Source organism: Sphaerodactylus townsendi, linkage group LG02 (genome assembly GCF_021028975.2).
Source record: "Sphaerodactylus townsendi isolate TG3544 linkage group LG02, MPM_Stown_v2.3, whole genome shotgun sequence".
Lineage (NCBI taxonomy): Eukaryota > Metazoa > Chordata > Lepidosauria > Squamata > Sphaerodactylidae > Sphaerodactylus > Sphaerodactylus townsendi.
Window position 1 is genome coordinate 48,313,735 of NC_059426.1, and position 22,547 is coordinate 48,336,281.

A 22,547-nucleotide genomic window follows, 5' to 3' on the forward strand; every position below is an offset into this window, starting at 1 on the left:
TCTGTCTTCTTTGTTCATGGAGTTTTGGAGGAGACTTGGGGATGCTGAAAGTATATGTATCCACTTAGGATGTGTCTGTTGCCTGGAATCTCGAATAGGAGCCTGTTGTTGGGGAAGAAGCAGGAGGTCTCTCTAGAGTTTTCAGGGTGTAGGGTCCCAGGCATAGTTGAGCTGTTGGGAGCTCAATTCAAAGAGTTTTCCTTTCTTTCCAAGAGTCTTCCTCCAATTAGAAACTGTCCTAGGGAAAATCTTGATAGCCTCCTTTTTGTGCCTTGAATGCTGTATTCCCAGAGCTCCTCATTTCTGGCTCATTGCCAGAGAGAGTCAAGTTGATGGGAGAGTGGGAGATACGTCTCTTGTTCCCCATGCTGACACCACATAGCCAAGTAAGCAAGGCTGCATAGCACTCAGAGCACATTTAGTATGAAGGATTCAAAAATTTGTAGCATTATTGATGGCATCTTCTGATGTGTCACATAATAAGCGTGTGCTTATACCATGGAGATAAGGTTTCTGCATATCGTTGGAACAGTTGGTCATGAACTTGGGTTGTGACCCTGGACTTGGTTCTGAGGGGGACTTAAAACTTTGTGCAGAAGAAGGCAACCAAGATGAGTAAGGGGCTGTGTAGTACCTTTCCTATAAAGAATGGCTTAAAAGCCTAGAATGTTTTTGGCTTAGAAAAAAAATGACTAAGGACAAGGGACATGACAGAGGTTTATAAAATTATGCATGGGGAGAAGAAAGTGAATTGAGAGAAGACTTTCTTCTTTCCCCATAAAACTAGTATTTGGAGGAACCCAGTGAAATTGATGAAAAACACATTCAAGGCAGAGACACCTGTTCTTTACCCAACAGGCGACTAAATTATGGAATTCATTGCTGGTGGGTATAATGATGAGTGCTAATGTAGATAGCTTTAAAGTGGGATTAGCTGGATGCCTGAAGGATAGGTTCATAACGGCTATTAGCCATGGTGACTATAGGCCTTAGCTTCTACCTGTTGGTTGACCATCCAGAGCAACTGGTTGGTGTCTGTGTGATACAGGCTGCTGAACTAGATGGGTTGATGTTCTTACTACTTTTCTTCATTGAGGTAATTGATTCATGCCATACAAGATGGAAAAGCCTGTGTCACATGGTGAATTCCTGTCACCACATATGGAAGTATTCATAAGAATAATTTCCACATGAAAATAATGATAGAAAAAACTAAAATTTGGGATGAAGACAATGACATCTTTCTGCTGATAGAAATCATGGAAGAAGTTCTCAGTTGATATAAAGACTGGTTCCATCAACCCATCCACAAAAGATGTGATTAGAATTAACCCTTATTTTATCCCTTTTTAGTTTTTTCTTGGTTTTCCTGTCACCTGATGGTTTATATCAGAATTACTACATGTTCTAAATAAGTTGTGTTTTAACATATTTTAAAATTAAATAATTGGTACATATTAGACTGAAAGAAAAATATTGTACTTACAATTTAATCTTGATAAATGATGTAATGTGGGCTGTTAAAATAAGTAAAAAATCCAATTACCACTTTAGAAGTCCAAAGGAAGTCATGCATTTTAGTTGTATGATTCAAGACATGTATGTTTAAAATAAATATCAGAATATAAATATTCCAAGAAGTAGCTTAATGGATGAAGTAAACATATCACAATTATGCATGACTTAACTAAACTACATCCACTCTGTATCCTTTATAACTGTTTGTGAATGTATCTTTCCAGCAAGAACATGTCAAGCTGACCAGTTTGCTTGTAGAAATGGACGTTGTATTCCAAATTTGTGGCTGTGCGATCGAGAGGATGACTGTGGTGACAAATCAGATGAAATGACATCTTGTGGTGAGTTAATCCAGTGTTTTCATTTGCAGAATTGTGATGGCAAATCAGATCCTGACTTTTAAATATAGTGAAGCTTCCCTATAACATCTGCTCAACAATTCATTTTCAACATGAAGACAAAATTGTTGCTCCGATGCTTCCTGCCAAAGGCGTATTTAGGGAAAATGGAGCCCAGGGCAGACAAAGGACAAAAACAGCTGCAGAGGAGGAAACAAACAGTAAAACAGTAAAAGAGAAAATGGTTAAGGTTTTAGTGGGTCTATTAAAGAATATTACCAGTATCTCAAAACTCTATTTTTGCATCCAAAATGTATACCTGTGAAATTTTGGCTCACACACACAAATGTGTCCATGGAAATCAGAGGTATTTAAGAGAGATTAGCAATGCAGTCCCAAACAGAGTTACATCCTGCTGATATTCAGACAAGTCATTTTCAGACTGGGCATGGGGGTGGGGTCAGGTTGCATTTCTGAGTGCATTTCTGAGTCAAAATCTTGATATCATAGACTGCCCACACTCTTGGAGCAAATCAAGTGTAAGATGGATGCCAGTCTTAATTCAAGGGCTTTGATATCAAGAGGGTTGACCTGACACATGACATTAGTCTTTCCTTGCCAAATTAAGTATGTATAACTAGTGGGCCCGGCCACGCGTTGCTGTGGCTGAGTCTGGTGAAGTGGAAAAGAAAGAAAAGGGGAAGCGAACGGTTAGAACATGTGGCATTGCACAATGCTTGCAAAGGAGGGGAGGGGCAAGGGGCCCCTCACTCCCCTCCCGTTCCCTTGCATGGCACCCTGTCCCGTCCCTCCATAATGTTACCCTTCCTCTGTTAGGTTGGGTGGGCCATGTCCAGGTGGCTGAACCTGTCCCTTTCACTCCCTTCCCTAGCAGGCAAATTACCCAGCTGAAAACACCCTGGGAGGCATGAGCTACGTTGTGTTCAAATTTCCGATCGTTTAGTCCAGCAAACCCCCGGACCCTCCCTCACCATCCCCTTCCTCCGCTAGGGTGGGTAGGCCAAGTTCAGATGGCGCGGCCCATGCCTTTCACTCCAGATGGCAGCGGTTTTCAAGGAAGGCATGGTTGTTTTCCTTGTATCAGAGGGTGTTGCTTTGACGGCCAGCAGATGGCGCTGTTGCGGAACAGAACTGTGGTTCCAACTGTCACAGGTGTGGCATGTACACAATAACTGGCACAGTTGTGACATATACACAACAGGAGGTATGGAAACAGTATGGAAACCTGGCCTCACGCAAGTGCGACATTGTGTGAAAATTTCAAATCAATCGGTCCAGTAGTTTGGGAGATTACCTGTCAGCAGAAAAACGCACTGATAGATTTTTATATATATAGATTTCAGACAGTGCCTCTCTTGAGGGCACAGCCATTTGAATCTGGTTTGCAACAGCCCAGACTTGAGATTATACACCTGGCTCTGGCTTCACATAGAACTTGCAAATGCCCATACCATGATTTCATCAGCAAACAGGCTAGATTGTCCTGTATCCTTTTCTCCCAAATGTTAACTTAATCCTCCTGTCCAGGTATTAAGAGTCATCAAACTTCCAGAATTTATTTCTTTTTAACTTTCCAAGCTCATCCAGACTTAGAATGCTCCTGTTTTGATTGCATCAGTACAACTCAAAACTCATCAAGTCTTAGGTCCTCCCAGCTTTTAATCCTATCAAATCATTTCCCACAGCATGGTCTGTGACTGGGAATTGAACTTTTCTTTGACTTAGGAAGACTGCCCTTCTTATCATTGCCAGATGGTCAATTTTTTTCTTTAAGTAGACAAATCACACTTGGATGTCCTCCTTGAGTGCACAAAAAGTGCTTGCCACTTTGCTCAATCTCTCCTTTCTTAATTTCTAGAATGGTAAGTATCACCCCCCATCCCGCAATGATTTCTTCTATTCCAGTTATCGACCATTTTTCTCTATTTCCCAGACTGCTAAAAAAAATCTGTTTGTGCATGTTTGCAATTTGAGAGTGTATTTTTATTGAGTCCCTCAATAAAATTGTAACTCTTCTTTTAATTCTGGTTTTGAGTGGATGTTTTTTGATACATTTGTATACATTTCTCTGTATACATTTGTGGAAATTCCCACATTTGTGGAAATTCCCTACCTGCCTCTCACATTAAAGATCTGTTCTCAGCTAATTTCCCGAATCATAAAAGGGAATAGACCGGACCAATTCAGGTTAACACTTCTGTTGACTTCATTATATGTCTATAGGAGGGTGTAACTCTGCTAAGGATTTCAATGTAAATGTGTGAAATTTGGCACAAGGCAGCTATGGAGATTTGTGACTTGAGGGCATACAAACACAAAGAGAGAGAGAGAGTGCTATGGAAATAATATTTACTATGAAAGAATTTGATCTTTTGTTTCAGCCATTTTCTATAGCATATCATTGAAAAGAACTCAGGTATCATTCATATAGAGATAAAGACTTTCTGATGTGAATGTTCAAGCCACCTTTTGTTCATAAAAATGCATTTTTCTAAAGTAGTCAAACCTTTTAGAACTACTTCTGAAGTAGATGTACTCAGAATACATTCTACCGTGCAGTGCGATTACCTAATAAGTATACTTTGGAAACTGAATAGAAATGTTAAAAAGCAGCTTCAGTTTCTATTCAATGTAGGCTGTTTACATGGGATTTCCCCTGAATGGCACACAATATGCTCCTGCTTTTGGGGAGAGCTTCTACATAGTGTTGTTGTCTTTCTAAGCCCAGGCCTTCCCCCTTTAAGCCAGACCTCTGACTTCAGAGGGAGGCAGCAGTCCGGGTGAGACAGAGCCTCCACATGAAGCCTCTGTGTACACCCAGTCCCAAACGGAAAGGGGACAGAGCTTAGATCCACTTTCACAATGGTGATCTCAACTCCTGTAACCTCTCCTCTTTTGCCTGTAAATAAGGAGATTTTCCAACAACAGACCTTAACTTTTGCAGGGAAGGGTATTGCTGGGGTGCTCATGCAGTATGTGCTTCTGCTCTGCTGGGACAAGCAGGAAAGGGTGGAGAGGGATGGTGCCAGAAGTGACTAGCAAAAGAATGGAGTGTGTATGCAGTTCCCAAATGCCTGCATCTTTCTTGCTTCTGCATCTACAAACGAACCTGCAATTTTTGCGCCCCCACAAGGGGGGTGCCCAGGGACATTTGACCCCCCCTTGTCCCTAGGCAGATATGCCACTGTTGTAAGGTATATTAAACTGAAGTTATATAAACTGGCCCAAAATCACCCATGAGCTTCCACAGCGAAATTGGGATATGAACCTGAGTTTTCCAGACCTTACTCTGAAGCTATAACTGCAACACCACACTGACTTTCCTAGGGTGGCTGCTGTTGAACAGTAGGATACAACTAGATCTAGTTGAGTCATGGAAATCATATGGTATCAAGGCCCCCAGAGGCTGTGCCAGGCCTGTGGGACCTGGAGATCTCCTGGAATTACAGCTGAATTCAAGATTACAGATATTTGTCACCCCAGAGAAAATGGCTCCTTTGAAAGAGGGACTCTATTGCATTGTATCGAACTGAGGCCTCTCCCCAAACCCTGCCCCTTCTCAAGACGCCATGCCAAAATCTCCAAGAATTTTCCAAGCTGGACCTGGTAACCCTATCCAGGCCTGAAAAGCCAAATTGGCCTTCCTTTTACTCACAGAAACACCAAACCTGGAAACTGTAGTTGCCTAGTTGCGGTCACTGAAGGAATAAGTTTTTTTTTAACTACAGACATTCCTTTTATCATTTTTTTTAACTTCCCACTTTTTTTTTAGATTTGACATTTTTCTGCAAACCTGGGGTATTTTTCAGATTTATAGAAAGATTTGTCTTTTCTGTTCACAGTTCCAGTTTCTGGATTTGTATCTTCAGATCTGGATGACTTGGCTAGTAATATATAGATTTACAGACCACTTTTTTGGTTAGTATTTGAAGTGCATTGATCCTGTACAGTAGGCAGTGTTGTTATTCCCATGTTGCAGATGGCATGCTGAGGCCAAGAGGATGTGTAGTGTGCTGTGTGAGTTGATAACCTTTCAGTGAATTCATGTCTAAGATAAGATTTAAAGATTTGAAGACCTGTGGCATACCTCCTATTCATACCACTACTTCACATTGGCTCTTTAAAGTATATATGTTGCATTATAAAAAAAGAAGAAATCTTTGCCTGTGATATTGCTCAAAAATAGGCATTTTTTCCTTGAAATCTGGAATTCTGCCACATATTGACACCAGTTTTATTAGCACATTTATGCATAAATCTAGCATCCAGGTACAAAATATGGGACCTTTGACAAGACATCCTTAGCATCTTGATTAAAAATGTGAGGATATGAAAAGAAGGGTCATGAGTTAATTTTGCTTACCATCAACACATTAGAAAATTGCATGTGTTTTTCAATAGAATGATGACCTTCATGGCATTTCAATAATAATTGATGCTGAGCACTTGTTTACGAAGCATTTTCTGTTTCAATTAAAGCTAAGTTACCAATGGGGAATACAGAGCATACTGTCTCACACCTTGGTAGCCACTTTTTCTAATAGGCAGATTTTGCAATGCTGTCCTTGTTCTGAGTCATCTGCAGGATAACAGTGAAATGATCATCTCTCTTTGGTATAAGATTATATACTGTAATATTATAATAAAATCAACTCTTTCTCTTCAGCAAAGGCTGCAGAAGATTTTTTTTCTTCCAGTTGTGCAAAACAAATTGTAATGAGTTTGAAAATGGAGAATGGGATTTGAGATTTAAATTATCATTTTGAAAATTGTGCTGTATTATTTTGCTGGATTGATTTTTTAAAACAACATGTGGACTTAAACTAAGGATGGGTAACCATTACACGTATCAAATAAAACAGACCCCTTTGGGGATGGGGCAGTATATCAAAACCAACCAACAAATAAATAAATAATTGTCTTTGGCACACCAGTTTGGTATTTAAAAACTCACGTATCCTTAACTGATGGTTCCTTTAGGCCAGGGTCTGCAACCTGCGGCTCTCCAGATGTTCATGGACTACAATTCCCATCAGCCCCTGCCAGCATGGCTAATTGGCCATGTTGAGATGTTGAATGTAACACAGCTTGGAACCCTAGTGAGCATGCATGATTTGTTCCATTCTGTATGAAAAGGCCAAGCATACACAGATTGACCAGCTGCTCCTAAGGGCACAGGATGAATAGCAAGAAGACTACTCTGGCTAAAGCATCCTGAAATTAAGGGATGACCTAAGATTTGCTCTCCTGGGTGCTTTTCCTATAGCCTGCCACCAATCTTTGCATTAAGAACAGTCAATTGGCATCCTTGTCCACCCAACCCTTTTAAACAGTGTGAAACAAATCATGTGTGTTTGGTCAGGACTTCCCTAATCTTGTGAGAGTTCTATCTAGCAGACTACAATGAGCTGTGTCCCAGGCATGGGCACATTGCTGGGCCAACCTCTGACCCTTGGCCAGGGAGACATCCTTGTATCAGGTAGCACCTGAAGGATCTACCAGTTGTGGGGGGAGGCAGATGAGTTCCTGGACAGCTGGTTGTCTGTTTAGCCAACAAAGGCAAGCTCCATGAGGTGCTGGCAACACTGTGGAGACAGACAGTGATGGACATGGGTAATTTATGTTCTCTCTTCCCAGATGCATTTAGGCACTAGCCAGGTTCAGAGCGAGTCCTGCAGACACTGGGCCTTGGCTGTCTTCCAATGTATCTGGTCAAGAACTGCTGATATATCTTTTCTACCCCACCCCTTTATTTAGATGCATCTTCACATGTAGATGTGCTTTTTTCAGTTCTCAGGCTATAATGATTATTTATTTATTTAAAACATTTATGAGTCACCTTTCTCCCTTGTGGATCTGGAGTTAGTTTACAATATAAATAAAACATTAGAAAAACCCAGCAAAAACAAGTATAATAAAAAGCATAAAAGCCACAGTTTAAAAACTTCAGTTAGGACTTTCAATAATAAAAACTAGATCAGTGAAAATGTAGTCTTAAATAAAACTGTCTTCAGCTCCCCCCTGAAAATCAACAATAAAGGTACATCAACCTGGGGAGAAGTGGCGTAGCGCCAACAGGGAAGGGGGTGCCCTACCCTGGGCGTGTGCCATTGGGGTCACGTGGGGGCATAAAATCCCCCTGCCCACGCACCCCCACTTACCTTACTTCTCTCCTGCCCCTTAGTGCATCTCTTTCCCCCCTTCGTTCCTCTCCTGCAGCCTGGTGGGAACTACACTTCCCAGAAGACCTTGCTCCTGGGAAGTGTAGTTCCCACCAGGCTGCAGGAGAGAGGAACTAAGAAAAGTGGGGGGCACGGTGGGGCAGGGCTGGACACCATTTTGCCCCCCTTTCTGCTGCTGGGGAGGATATTCCATATTTGTGGGGTGGCTACTGAAAAGGCTGTCTCTTGTTTGCCCACCAATCAGGGCTTGTTAAGTGGGACAGTCAGGATGGCAATCTTCCTTCAATCTTAATTCCTAGGCAGGAATGTATGGGAGAAGATAGCCCTTCTAGTGATAAGGCTTCTAGTGATAAGCCCTTCTAGTGATAAGGCTATCAACAGTGTACGTAACTGGCAATCTGAAAGCTTATGCTTTTATTTGATGTTATACATTAGTGTTGCTGTCACACCTGTTCACATTTAACATGAAATGATTAATTCATAACAATTTCTCTTGAGGCATACTTACAACTTCTAAAACCTTACAGCAGTCTCTACTAGCTGTGCCATGTGTTTGTTTTCAGAAGTGATTCTTACTGCAATTTTCCTAGCCTCGGATATTCAGAAATGACAAAAAAACAAATTTATTCATTCCTATAGAAAGATGTAGAACAGTTTGCTCTTTTATGTGATACTTACTATGTCCTGGACAATAATGGGGAAAAGGTATACATATATAATGGAATAAACAATATTCTTGTGACTATCTTGTCTTCAAATTTAACTTAATATTAACTTTCCTGTCCAGCTATTAAGGGCCATCACTCTTCCAGTTTTTTTTTTAATTTTAACATTCCAAGTTCACCCAGACTTGGAATGTCCTCGGTCTTAATTTCAGCAGCACAGCCCAAAACTCATCAAGAATTGGGTGCTCCCAGGTCTTAATCCAAAATGCCTTTTTCGCAGCATTTACTGTGTCTTAGAATGGAACTTTGCTTTTATTCAAGAAAATTGCTCCTCTGATCATAGCCAGACAATCAATTTTTCCTATACCTAGACCCCCAAAATTCATGGTAAATTACTCTTGGATTTGCCTCCTTGCATCTGTGAGAAGTGCTGGTCACTTTTCTTGTTCTCTTTGGACCTCTTCACCCCTGGAATGTTTAATATCATCCTCCCAATACCCTGATCTATGCCTGCTATCTCTATCATATCTGCTATCAATCATATCTCTATCAATCATATCTCTAGGAGCAGCAGTGACGTAGTGGTTAAGAGCAATACACCCCTTTCACTTGCAGAAGGCCATCTTTGGATTCAGCTAATGATGCTTTTTTGCACAAATACATGATCATAATTTTCGTCTTGATTCATCTTTTCTTTCATAAAAATTTATCAAGGATTTCTCCTAGTATATTCTCCCCAATACAAGAGCCCCACAATACTTTCCCAAGGCAGGAGACTTGGTCTTTCCAGGTGAAAGTGTTCTGTTTACATCACTTCTTTAATCCTTCATTCATACCCCCATCCCATCTCCCAGCTTCCAGAACAGCACTTCATATTAGACTAAGAATCTCACAGTCATGGAAGCTACAGAAGCAGTGTGTACTTGCAGGCTCGGGAACCATTGATCCTTTAACCCTGAGTGATCATGCCAATCGCATTAGCTTCATAATCTTTGATCCAGTCTCTCCATTGTTCTCTTGAGAGCTGGCTCTTAACATGACCCTTTGCAAATTATAATGGTAATGTTCTACCACTGACACATTTGGAAATCTCTTTAACTACAATGAATAACTACTTCTTCAGCAATCCTTTTTTCCAATTATTTGTTTTGTTGTCTTTGAAACAAATGGTTCTTCCACATCCTTTGATAAACTCTTTATTTTTTAATTATAACTAATTAATTGGTGAACCTTTTCTGATCTCTTATGTCTTCAGAAATAGAAAAGTTATGCTTTTGTAACTGGATGATTTTTAACTGGGTATTCTCAGTAGTTTTATTTTTCTTATTTTTATTAGATTTATATCCCACCCTACCCCAGCCAAAGGCTGGGCTCAGGGTAGCTTACACATAGTCAACGTATACAATCAATAATGGATACAATAGTACAATAGTCAATACATTAATTAATACAATCAATATAATAATATAATCTATGAATAGTATATAGTGTAGTAGGCAATATAACTATAAATAAATAAATAAATAAATAAATAAATAAATAAATAAATAAATAAGTTCCCACTAAACTTAAGCCTGCCCACCTCCCTTCTCCAAATACACCAAGTCAGACAAAAAAACAAAAAAAATGAAAAGGAGGTGCTCCCAAATAGGCCAACAATGGGCAACACCCATTCCACAGGTCTTGCAAGCAGGTCTTCTACACAGGTAGCAAAATGGGTCATTCTGACAGGCAGACTCTGTTGTAACAGGGATGGGAAGCTGCTGCTCCTTAAATGGCTGCCCAGCCCCACCTCTCCAGGTGCCGAAAATGGGATACGGTAGGACTCACAAAGCTCTCTGGATGTAGGCCACAGGTCTTGCTGCCTGTGTGGAAGACCTGCTTGCACCAGTTTGACAGTCAGGCACTGATGCAACAGGGATAGGAAGCTTACTGCCTTGGGCTGCTTCTGCTCCTTAAGAGGCTGCCTAGCCCTGCTCTCTTCAGGTATTGCAAATGGGATGGGGTGGGGCTGAAAAAGCCCTCTGGCTGCAGGCCACAGTTCCACAGGTCTTCCACACAGGCAGCAAGATGGACCAGTGTGGCTGGCAAGCATTGTTACAACAGGGATGGGTTCCTTTTGAAACTAAGTTTAGAGAGAATAGAGCTGCACATTGGATTCAGAGACCATTCCATTGTTTGATAAAATGTTAAGGAAGTAAAGGTATTTGTAAAATAGAGTTAATGCTCAGGTGCTTCTTTTCTCTTACTTTGGACACTGATTCTGCTTCAGCACTAACATATTCTAACCTTGTCTCACAAAGAAATATACACTATGTATAATGCAGTACAGGTGAATATTGGGTCTGAAGTGTTTCACCTTTATTCTGTCTGCACATAGTTTGATACTTGGACTGATAAACTGCCTACTTGGAAGAAAAAAAACATCGGCAGATCTTTTCAACATTTTGTTAAATAAATAAGCTTGGTGAGATTTAAAAAATCTTCTCTGTTGCAAAGACAAATCCCTTCATGTAAATTATCACAAATCCAAAATTATTTTTCCCCGTCTTAAAACACTGGAAACCAATGATCTGGCTTGTTGATAGCCACCATATTGAAAAAATCCATTCATTCAGTTATCTTGGTTTGCTGTTTAACTCTTCTCTTTTGTGAACCCACTCTCAACTCTTGTTGAACTTCAACAGGCTACAATATTAAAATGGCAACTATTCAGAGACTTGTGTCCAATGGCATGCAGCATATTTCTGCACCCTTGCAGGTACTGAGGACAAAAATTACAGTCCAACTTATACAAGGGTTTCTTTATAAATGCATTAATTTGGCCCCAAATGGAAGTTACACAACTATCATTTCTTTTGGTTATGTTTGGCATTCCTAGATGTGTGCCTCCTTTGAGAATTTGTTTGGAAGCCTCTGGCTTGGTTTGCTGCCATAAAATCGAGACTATGTTTGCTCCCATTGAATTCCCCACCCCTAACTGGCATTGCTGCGTTCTGATTTTTTTTTGTTGGTACATAGAGTCAGTTGGCAGGTACCAAAATTGGTGAGCTGTTCTTTTTTGTCTAAAGCTTAGCTGTCCTAGAACTTAATGGTTGCCTGGAAACATGGGCTGGCATCATCTCATATCAAATGCTAAATGCACCTGTTTTTCATTATGCCAGGGTTTTCTGCCCATAGCACCTTTTGTTGGCAATAGGCATCTGTATTTTACATGGTACATTTGTACCAGTGCCTTTTTTCTTGGGCTCATTTTAATGTCTTACCACCTGCTGACCTCTTTGGCAGGTTTTCTAATATCCCAGGGGATTAAAGGATTTACCCTTATGGGATTCATGTGCCTGAAACTTTAACACATGTTCTTGTGCAAACTTTCTCACAGATTAAGATTCTATCTCTCTGATTATTCTTTTTCTTGCCCGATTCCCTGTCTATTTCATATGATGATTATAATCTAGTTAATCTTTTATCTGGAAACAATAGGCATACTACTTCAGCTGTTGCCAAATTTATTTCAGCAGCACTTACCATCCATTCAATTGTAATTCACTTGAGTTCACAGTAATTATCAGGCAGGACATTCCTTCCATTGATTAACAGAGATGTTGATGTGTGGTTTCTCCAATTTTAAATTATATCCTGAAATTATAATTACACTTGAGTTGATGTGATTGTTAAATTTTGTAATAATGTCATTCTAAACTATGATTATTTTGTTGATTTGTTTTAGACATTTTATTTTCTTTTATGTGTCTAAAATCCAATGTGGTAAATTGACTTTCTGAACGAAAGAAAGAAAGAAAGAAAGAAAGAAAGAAAGAAAGAAAGAAAGAAAGAAAGAAAGAAAGAAAGAAAGAAAGAAAGAAAGAAAGAAAGAAAGAAAGAAAGAAAGAAAGAAAGAAAGAAAGAAAGAAAGAAAGAAAGAAAGAGATTCTATTAAGAAATAAGATCATGTGTTTGGGATGAGGGATTATTAAACATAGGTTGGATTTATATTGGATTCGGTCTGATCTAAATCAGATCCATTGGGGGGAAACACCTGCAATCCTAGTGTGTTTCACACCTGCAGGTGTCTTGTTGGCAGATTTCTTTTCATTTTTTGCTTTTTTAAAAATAAAATGAACATGTGGAAATAGTTCATAAATGTTATATTTGTCTGCATAGGGTGCATTTACCAGTATTACAGTATAATGTTTATAATTTATTTTGCCTACTTATTACCACCAAGTTCAGAATGTTGGATTGTATAAAGATGAATGTAAATTTTGCACTCAAGTAATATAATCTTCCAAGTAATATTATTCTTAAAGTTCTCTGAGCATTTAAGCAATAGGCCAAACCACTAGTGCCCCAGTGGCAATGGCAACATCTTAGGCCAGTTTATACTTATGGTAGTGTCCTGATATCTACTTACAGTTGTTGTTAAGGTGCAATTTAGATGTTTGCCTCAGAAGACTGAAAGCTAGTTTTCAAACACAGATACTAACTGATTCTTACATCCCCATCTGAAGGGAGGGCCAAAAGGGCTCTAGGGAGCAGTGTGACCTCCCCAACAAATCTCACTGTTCTACCACCATAGAACCTGGAAGTCTGGGCGTGGTGGGGCTATGCTGGTATCTCACTTGGATCCTTGAATGGGGAGGCAGGCTGGGGCATTCCCGAGGGCAGAGCTGATTTTAGTCAGAACCCTGCTGGTGTTGAGGGCCTGGAGCGTGGCTCCCCAGCCCTTGGACTTATGCCACCCTTTTGGTGGTGCAAGTCCTGTTAATTCCATGGGGCTTTCCAGCAACAGGGAGGCTTTTTTTTATTTTAAGCCTCTCCATGCCACCGGGAAGCCTCTGTGGAGTGGTTAGCTGGCATGGCCAACCCATTGGATGGGGTTTCCATCACCCTGAATGAGCATTTGTCTGTCAAAACATCTTTATGTTTAATGGTTTTTCATAATATTTTTTGTATTGTGTTATGTTCTTACATGTAGAAAGTATTAACACCCTAATAAAATAAAACTTCACAGTGTTCCAACAGCTGTAATAGCTAATATTCTTTTTCCATGCATGTATGATGGAATATTTATGCTGGTATACACATTTTGACATTAGTTATTGGATTATTCCCCTCATTCTAGAATTTCCGACTTGTGACCTGCTAACTCATTTTGTATGCAAGAATGGAAGATGCATCAGTAGCAAGTGGCATTGTGATTCAGGTAAGAACCAGCCATTCACTTATTATTCTGAACACAGGAACCATTCTGTACATTGATGATACAGCAACTTTTAGACATAAGAGGAATTTAGGATTCATAAAGTAATGTATGAAAAAGCCTAATTGGCCTCAAAAACATAAAAGCAACCAAGATCAAATTTGCTGTGGGGCATGGGTTGGTATGAATTGTAAATATAATTTTCTGTTACTTGAATTGTCTTTAAATTATCATATTAATTAAGTAAAACCATGGGAAGATGTTACTAGAATTATTATTATTTTTTGTTCTAGAAAAACCCTTCACTCAATAAAGTTCTAAGTTAACTTGGGATGGAATAGGATGGTGGTAATTTCCTCCCCAATTGTTCAAGGCTTAGTCTATATACTCTTTGAAACAGTGAGCAATGCACTGTTTACCTGAGGGTGGTTCACACCCTACCAGGGTGGGAATTCTGTGCATGCAGTGGAATGGTGAGCACAGTAGTCACAATCCATAGCATTTATAGTATATTGATACTGTACAAACCTTTATACTCATCATTTGCTTAATGTCATGGCATAGTTGAAGGCAGATGACTATGAAATTTAGCAAACTTTCAAATGTTAACAAGTTTCAAGAGAGCAAAATTTAAAGTCAAACTACAATTACTGTTAGTAGGAAATGGACCCAAACGCAGTTTTCTGTTTTTAGCTGAAATTAGGCATACATAAAAAATGGCTATTCTTTTTTTTCCAGAAAATGACTGTGGTGATGGCAGTGATGAACTAGGCTGTATTCACTCATGCTTTGACAATCAGTTCAGATGTTCTAATGGAAGATGCGTTCCAGATCATTGGGCTTGTGATGGTGACAATGACTGTGGAGATTTTAGTGATGAAAACCAAAAAAACTGCACCAAAGAAGGTTGGTATTTTTATAAACCTACTCCCCCTTCCCCTCACCTATTAAGGTGTAAAATATTTCACATACCGGTATTTTTATGTTGGCAGGTGAATGCCATCAGAGTGCCAGATATTTTCGTTGCCTGCTTTCTTAACAACAGTACAGGAGTCTGGATCCAAAGTACCTCTTCTGTAAACAGAAAGACACTACTGCTGATGGTCTTTTGGGTCCAGACCATTTTTTTAATGTGAATGTCAGTTTCATGATTTCTATACTGTGTTGCTCATCTTTTGCTTATTTTATGGATCAGATTCTAGTCAGTTTGTATATTATGTGTCATTAAGTTGCTTCTGCATGAGAGCCAGTATAGTGTCATGGTTAGTTGGACAAGGATTTGGGAAACCAGGGTCTAATCCTCACTCTGCTGGGTAACTTCGGGTCAGTCACACATTTTCAGCCTTAATCCTAGCAAACATTTGGATGGGAGACCTCCAAGGAATGTCACCTCCAAACAACTCTTGCCTTGAAACTCTACAGAGTCACCATAATTCAACTATGACTAAGCAAACGTACATTGAAATAATTTCCACTGAATCAGTACGATTAATGTCTGAGTTTGCTGCTTGGGCCCAACAAGGATGATCCAAGCAGATTCTTTCCTGGATCAGATTCTGGGGGTAAGCTAAAAAGAAAAAAAATCCCTACCTCCAGCACACATGCATGTGCATATCCCATCCTTGGGAAATACGTGTTTGGGAATACGGTTTAACTATAATGAAGGATATTAATCAGAGAGCCAATTCATACCCAAGAATAAAAATAACTCTTAAAGCTCTATAGCCAATAATATTTTAAATAAACATCAAAAAGAGCTGATGATCAGTATATTACAACATGAAGTAAAATCAATTCAAATAGTACAAGTTGTATGAAGACTGAACTGAACTTCTTTTAGTCATCAAATCATAGAACCAAGGTACAAAATGGCCTTTATTGGTATACAGAACAGGACGAAATTTAAAAGCAAAAAATATTTTTAAAACACCATTAAAATTACTAATTTCCTGTATAAAATTTGCAGTTTCACAAAAGAGCACATCAGACCTGTTCAGGAGGTAGGGTATCTTATAACACTCTTGCCACTGAGAACATTGCAAGAAAATGGAATTCATATATTTCATGCATATCTTGTATTTAGGGCATACAAACAGAAAGTGGTCAAGTATTTCAACAGTAGCCAAATCACAGGAACAAACCCTTTTAGAACGTTCCATATTCTTAAATCTCCCATGCAAAAGAGCTGATGGCAACACATTACATCTTGCAGTAGCCAAGGCTCTCCTCTGGGTGGGATTAATCAACAGACAGAGATATGCTGCCATAATTCCACGCTCACATGGGATTAATAATGTTGTAGGGGAACAGGTTGTCTTGGCTGCAAGAGTCAAGTTATGAAAGTCAAGATCCAAGAGCCTGCTCCTAACTAGTCTGAAGGCTTCCACATTTGTAAGCATAAGAAGTGATTCCAAAGGAAAACCAATAGTTTCAACCTTTCTAAGGATCTGAAATAAATCATAGAACCATAGAGTTGGAAGAGACCACAAGGACCATCCAGTCCAACTCCCTGCCATGTAATCAAAGCACTCAGACAGTCTATTCTAATGTTTTCTTTATGCTTAGATGGTATGTGTACATTATGAAGTGCCACAGATGACCGATTTGCTATGCACACAGCCATTCTTGAATTTCATCACAATCTGGATAAGTCTGATTGTAGGATCTTCATATTGACTCTGATACTTCACTTCTGTTTCTGTCACTCCAGTCCAGAGCAGGGGCCAGAGATGGCACCACTTCCACGCCACCACAACACTTCCAAAGTAGTTTCAGGCACTGCGGAAAGGCCAAAAACAACAAGAAAAATGCCTGGCTGCCTGGAAAAAAATTGCTCAAATTGACTTATGGCACACTTCCTTGTGGTATATGTCTGCAACCAGGGAAGGGGGTATTACCAGGCTGAACATCAAACTGATGCCAACTAAAGTTGGCTCCATCCCTGGAATGTCGTCACCCCTGGAACGCTGTGGGTTGCCAGTATGTGTCCTCTCGGCAGCATGTTTGGTGGGCACCCATGTTGGTGCATGCCCAAACCACTTTCAGGACTCCTTTTGCCCCCCCCCCAAACAGATTGGACTGTGTAAAATTTTCTTTTATTATCATTTACTCAGACAGCTACCAAGTTCAAATGATGGAATTAAATATTAGCACTCTTTTTTTACTACTTCTAAAAGAAAATTGTTTAAATTACTTGTTTGTATTGTGCCATAATTTATTATATGAATGTGTATAAGTATTGTCACCAAAGATTTTATAATCAAAAACACCGTGTTCATTTTCAGGGTAACAAATGAAGAGTTTGTGCTTATGTGCAATGGATTTGTATGATATTTGTTGTATTTGTGTAGTCTGTATTTGTTTTTTATTATGTGTTTCTTATTGTTGTATGTTGCCACTAGCAGGCTGGAGAGGTGGCATACAAATTTTCGAAAGAAAGAAAGAAAGAAAGAAAGAAAGAAAGAAAGAAAGAAAGAAAGAAAGAAAGAAAGAAAGAAAGAATAGATTGTATCAGTTCAGGATTACAATCAGTTAGTTTCAATGGAAGTTACTTTAATTGGATTGGGACCCAGGTGCTCAATCATTCATTCTCAATAACTTATCATAAACAATTTCTATATACAAGGATCTATTTTTGTCCTGTTATGTTTTAGAAAAAGTTTACTAAGTTGGTTTCAGGAAAAAAAATGAAATGGTACATTTTTAAATCATCATAAAACCTCAACATTTAGCTGTAAAGATTTCCTTCATCCTGATTATTTAAATACCAAGAATTAATATTTAAACATTAAAAACAACATGAATTATTTAGGCACTGTGTGTGTTTACCCAAAGGCTATAGTTTAGCTTGAGGGTAAGCTGTTGCTGAATACATGATTCTGACAATCATGCTTAAAAAACTTGATTTGCAGCTCCTTGTAACGTTTGGTAGCCAGTTTCATCTGTACTGTATTATTCGTCATTCAGGTTAGAAAGATATGTTTGTTGGTGAAAGATTAAGAGTAGTCGACTAGGACTAATCTTCAAAGAAATCTGAAAAACAATTGTGTGCATTGGTTGAAGTTTTTAATTAAATTGATTAAAGTGAGGATTCGGAATTGCAATTGCTTCATAAACTGTATATCTCTTGAACATGCTTTCTGTTGTGCACCTAATGAGTGTGCTCAAAATACTCCAATCTACCAGGTCTATATATATCCAGGAAGAAAAGTTGGCTGTTATGGGACCAAGATCATTATGTCTGAAGATTAAGGGCCACCGGAACAGATCACTCAAACAGGAAACAGGGTGGTTGGTCAAAGGGTAATCATATGGTTAATCAGCCAAAGAACCAATATCAAGAGTTGATTACTATGCAAAAATCAGACATTCATTGACATGTGTTCACAATTCCAAAAACAGCATTACCTGTTTTTTTCCCCATCAGCCATGAAGGGTTGATTAACGTGACCACTAGATTAATGCAATGTTATAGCAACTTAGAATTCTTTCCAAAGGCAAAGAATTTTAGATAGCCACCACATGCCCAGTAGCGACAAGGACACAGCTAAACATTTCATGCTGTGATTTGCAGCACAGTTTTACAAAGCCTCTAACCCTAACCTAACCCTATCCTATCTTTTGTCAAATATATCCTTTTTGCTATTGTAAAGAACTATTGTAAAGAAAACAGGGTTATTTCCTGATCAAATCAATTATTACTTGACTTCTGGTAATTTTATTCCTTCAGTTACCAAAAGTGGAGGCTAGTGGGGTAAACCTGATGGCAGTATGCAATAACTTGGGGCTTCGGCCATCCTCTTCCTTATCCATCTTCCATAATCTAAAGACCCAGATCTTTTACTTCTATCTTGCAAAATGTATAGTAAGCATTCTTTTTTCCAAGGGTGGCATTATTTCATTCTTGTTTTTACGTAGTAGCTAAAAATAATTGCTCCTTTTACATTAAGAAACATCTTTTAATATAACTCATTTCTTTTTATCAGTCTCTCTCTTGATCTGAAAAATGATCAGGAAATTTTTGAACGGAAACAACTTGTTTCCATATTTTACTAGAAGACTGTAAGAACACGAAGGCTACCTAAGCCTATTTTACTAATATTTAGCAAGTTTCACAAATGTAATTGCTTTCAGTCCTCTTTGAAGTTTTATACTGCTGTTCTGTGAAATTATTTCAAAGCAATCTGAGGTAGCCCTTGCTCAAAGCCAGCCCTTCAGTGAGTTTCAAAACAAGAGAGAAGCAGTGCTTTGGGGGATCCACAGGATTCTTCACCACCATGTATATCAGATTCCATAACACAAATTCAAATATTTTATACTCTGGACTCTAGCATGTAAGGTATCTATGCTGATGAACTGAGAAAAAAATTCTTCTCATACCAGACAGTAATCTTTCCAGCAAAATCCAATTGTATTTCAGTAGTTATAAGGGAATGGAAATAGAATCTCTACTAGGGAAAAAGTATCATTTTACTTCCAATTAATGAATTTTAAGCAACTGCTACCATTCTGTATATGCCAGAAGAAAGTACTAACCCCAACCCTGTAGAACCCTAACCCTAACGCAAGTGAACCCTAACCCTGACCACTGGATTCTATGAGGGGCCATAAATCCACGTCTATTGCGGAGGCTTGTAACATAAGGGCGTTATAATTTGCTCTATAGGAAGGATTCCTGTCAGCTGTTTTTGGAACCTTCCTAATAATTAGCTTGATTTTCTTCGCTGCCACCAAAATATATTTTACTATAGCCCACACAAACTGATGAAACGGTCACCACTCTTTTTGGGAACACAGACACAGAGACACAAAATAGAGACTGGAACGGGAGTTTAACTTGAACAAAAAACTTAAAACGTTTATTTCTGGCTTAAAAGAGGCTTCTCAGGTAACTTGAGAAGATTTACGCTTGTTTTCAGAATTTAATGATTTCAGAGCTTAAGCGGTTGCTGCAGAGATGTTAATGGCACTTCACTTAAGTTTTAAAATGTTACTAGACGCCACTTTCGAGGAATTGTCTCTTTAGTAAGATTTTTCTTCCAGAAAAAAATGTTTCAGAAAAAGATGTTTCTTTTAGAGGTTTTACACTTCTCTGTTGACACAGACTCTAGATCCCACTTGTACTCTAACACTAAAACAAAACTTTTCCCCAGTCTACACCCAGTGGGATTCTGGCATAACAGCCTCCCTCTCCCACAATCCCAAATTTGGCTTCTCTGCCACAGGACTGGGCCTCCCAAGACTGGTGTTAACTGTGGAGGACAGACGTTTAGACTTGTCAGAGGTTTTCCCTCAAAACACCTGAGTGGCGGTCACTCTCCTCCAGACTCAGGGTCTCAGATGTATTAATAGCTTCCTCCGCTATTAACAAACAACAGCAGTGAGAGATCTTGGCAGAATCTCCTCACTCTGCCACAAAACGTACCCGAAGGCACAAAAGCTCAGCCAGAGCCAAAAAGACCAAAAAGAACCCTCAGCACTCTCGCTGACTCTATTTATAGTACCTGCATTTTTTTTTCTCTGGCCAATCAGGGCTGGCCAGGGCTTAACTCTTTCAGGGCAGACTCCACCCTGTAAACTGAATGCAGGATAAGTGCATTCGTCACAGGGCTCCTCAGGAGGAGCAAGTTCCAAAGCCGGGTGGAAAGCTGGATCCAGATCCGAAGGATTTTTGTGTGGTTCTGTTGTGTTTCTGTACACCCCTTGAAATTGGGGTTCCTTCCATATCCACTTAGTACTTTCTTCTGGCATGTGCAGAGTGGTAGCAGTTGTTTAAAATTCACCCAACAAGGGGAGATAATTTTACCTTCATCTTCAACAATGAGCATGCCAAAATAACATGCCAGTTCTTAAAGAAACAAAAGCCCTTTTTAGGTCCCAGCGCAGTGTCTTTACCAATACATTGGGACACTGTGCCATTTAACAAACCAAGCCATGCAACTGTACACATAGGATGAACAGACCCCCCCAGTGGGGACCCCCACACTCCCAGTCAACAACGGATCTGACTGCAGACCAATAATCTTTGCAGCAACATTCTTTTTCTGCCAGTTTCTTCAGTCATGTCAGCAACCCTCGCCCGCATGACGAGACGAGACCGCAGCATCATTGATGGGCCAGACAGTGCCAGACCATGCCAGTGAACCTTCGCCTACCGACCCCCTGGGTGTGACTTGCTCTCGAGGAGACTGCTGCCCCATTGACAAGTCAAGCAACGATAGACTTGACCATCAGTGTCTAACATGGACAGTAATCCACATCGACACGCCACTTCTATGCCTATCTACGCGAGTTTGATAGAGTCATCTACCAGTGACATGTCTTCAGAAAGCTCTTCCTCGTCACAGGAACCCCATGTTTGAATACACTTGACTGACATCCACCAAAAGAAGCGAGAGTACACCTATGTTCTACAGGAAATTCAAACTGCCACTCGTGACATGGAGCAAGTGGTGCATCAAAGAGACGCAGCCCGTCACCACCTGGAGCAGGTGCATGAGGAAGGACATCACTCAAACAGCCTAGGAATGTATAAAAGTAAAAACTTAATTAAGGCAACCATTCTGGAGGAACTGATTCGTGCACAGACAGACTTCGATCTTTCGGATCTGGATTCGGCCCTCCACCCGGCTTTGGACCTTGCTCCTCCTGAGGAGCCCCCGCCAATAGATATGGATTTATGGCCCCTCATAGAGTCCAGCATCATGCTAGAAGTAGTCTCACTTGCTGTGAGAAGAATAGAAAGTGGAAGAGGGTCTTGAGAGAATAAGTCTGTACAAGAAATCTTCCAGCATATTTGTCCCCCATTACATAGCAGATGGCTTGTGCCACCATCTGGTTTTCCCCTCACTTCAGGCATTTAAATCCTCAGCCCCTGACTACTGCAGGGTCTTTAGCAGAGTACAGCTGCAGGAATCCAAATTGACAGTTACTCAGAAATGCTGGTGATGGTGGAGGACAAGATGAAGGTGTATTAGAAAGCCATTAGTAGCTATCCATGATGACATCCTTCACTAACCACAGTTGCCCTCTGAGTAGGTCTTACTCATCATTCCCTGCTTTCTCTCTTCCAAAATTGCTTCAGATTTTGAGCGTTCCATTTCTGGAACAAAATCATTCCTTCGACTCTCTATAAATAAAATATTTCTCATTATATGCATTGGTTATGTTTTAAACAATTATGGTCATGTATCAAGGAAGTGTTGTGAGCTGCCCTGAGCCCACAGGGGAAGGGGACCTAATCTTTTTAAATTCTTTTATAAAGCACACATATAAAAATTTTGCTGACGATCTGTATTCACAATTAATATATGCATACAAAATTCACCTGGCTTTGTGAATTTGTCTTTGAACCATATCTATACACTGAATTCCCGATCTTGTCAGTTCTGTTGGTTGCAAATTGATATATCAGCTGTATTATCCTTTACATTTTGATATTTATTTATTTTTATTTATTTATTATTGAACTTGTATTCTGCCCTCCCCCGGAGGGCTCAGGGTGGTTTACAACAAACAAACGACAACAGGTAAACAAATAAACAACTGCCGTACATTTAGTACTGGCATATTTTAAAACACAGTGTCCAAATCAATTTCAAACAACAGATGGCGTCTAAGC

General features: G+C 39.6%; 1 protein-coding gene across 1 annotated transcript in view; it reads left to right on the top strand.

Annotated features, from left to right (window-relative positions):
- Positions 1 to 22,547, top strand: part of LRP1B (LDL receptor related protein 1B) — a 353,740-nt gene that overhangs the window by 68,490 nt on the left and 262,703 nt on the right. The window contains exons 12-14 of the mRNA XM_048484494.1: positions 1,743 to 1,859; positions 13,850 to 13,930; positions 14,666 to 14,833. Of these exons, the coding sequence (XP_048340451.1) occupies positions 1,743 to 1,859; positions 13,850 to 13,930; positions 14,666 to 14,833 (366 nt within the window). The remainder of the gene's footprint in view (positions 1 to 1,742; positions 1,860 to 13,849; positions 13,931 to 14,665; positions 14,834 to 22,547) is intronic.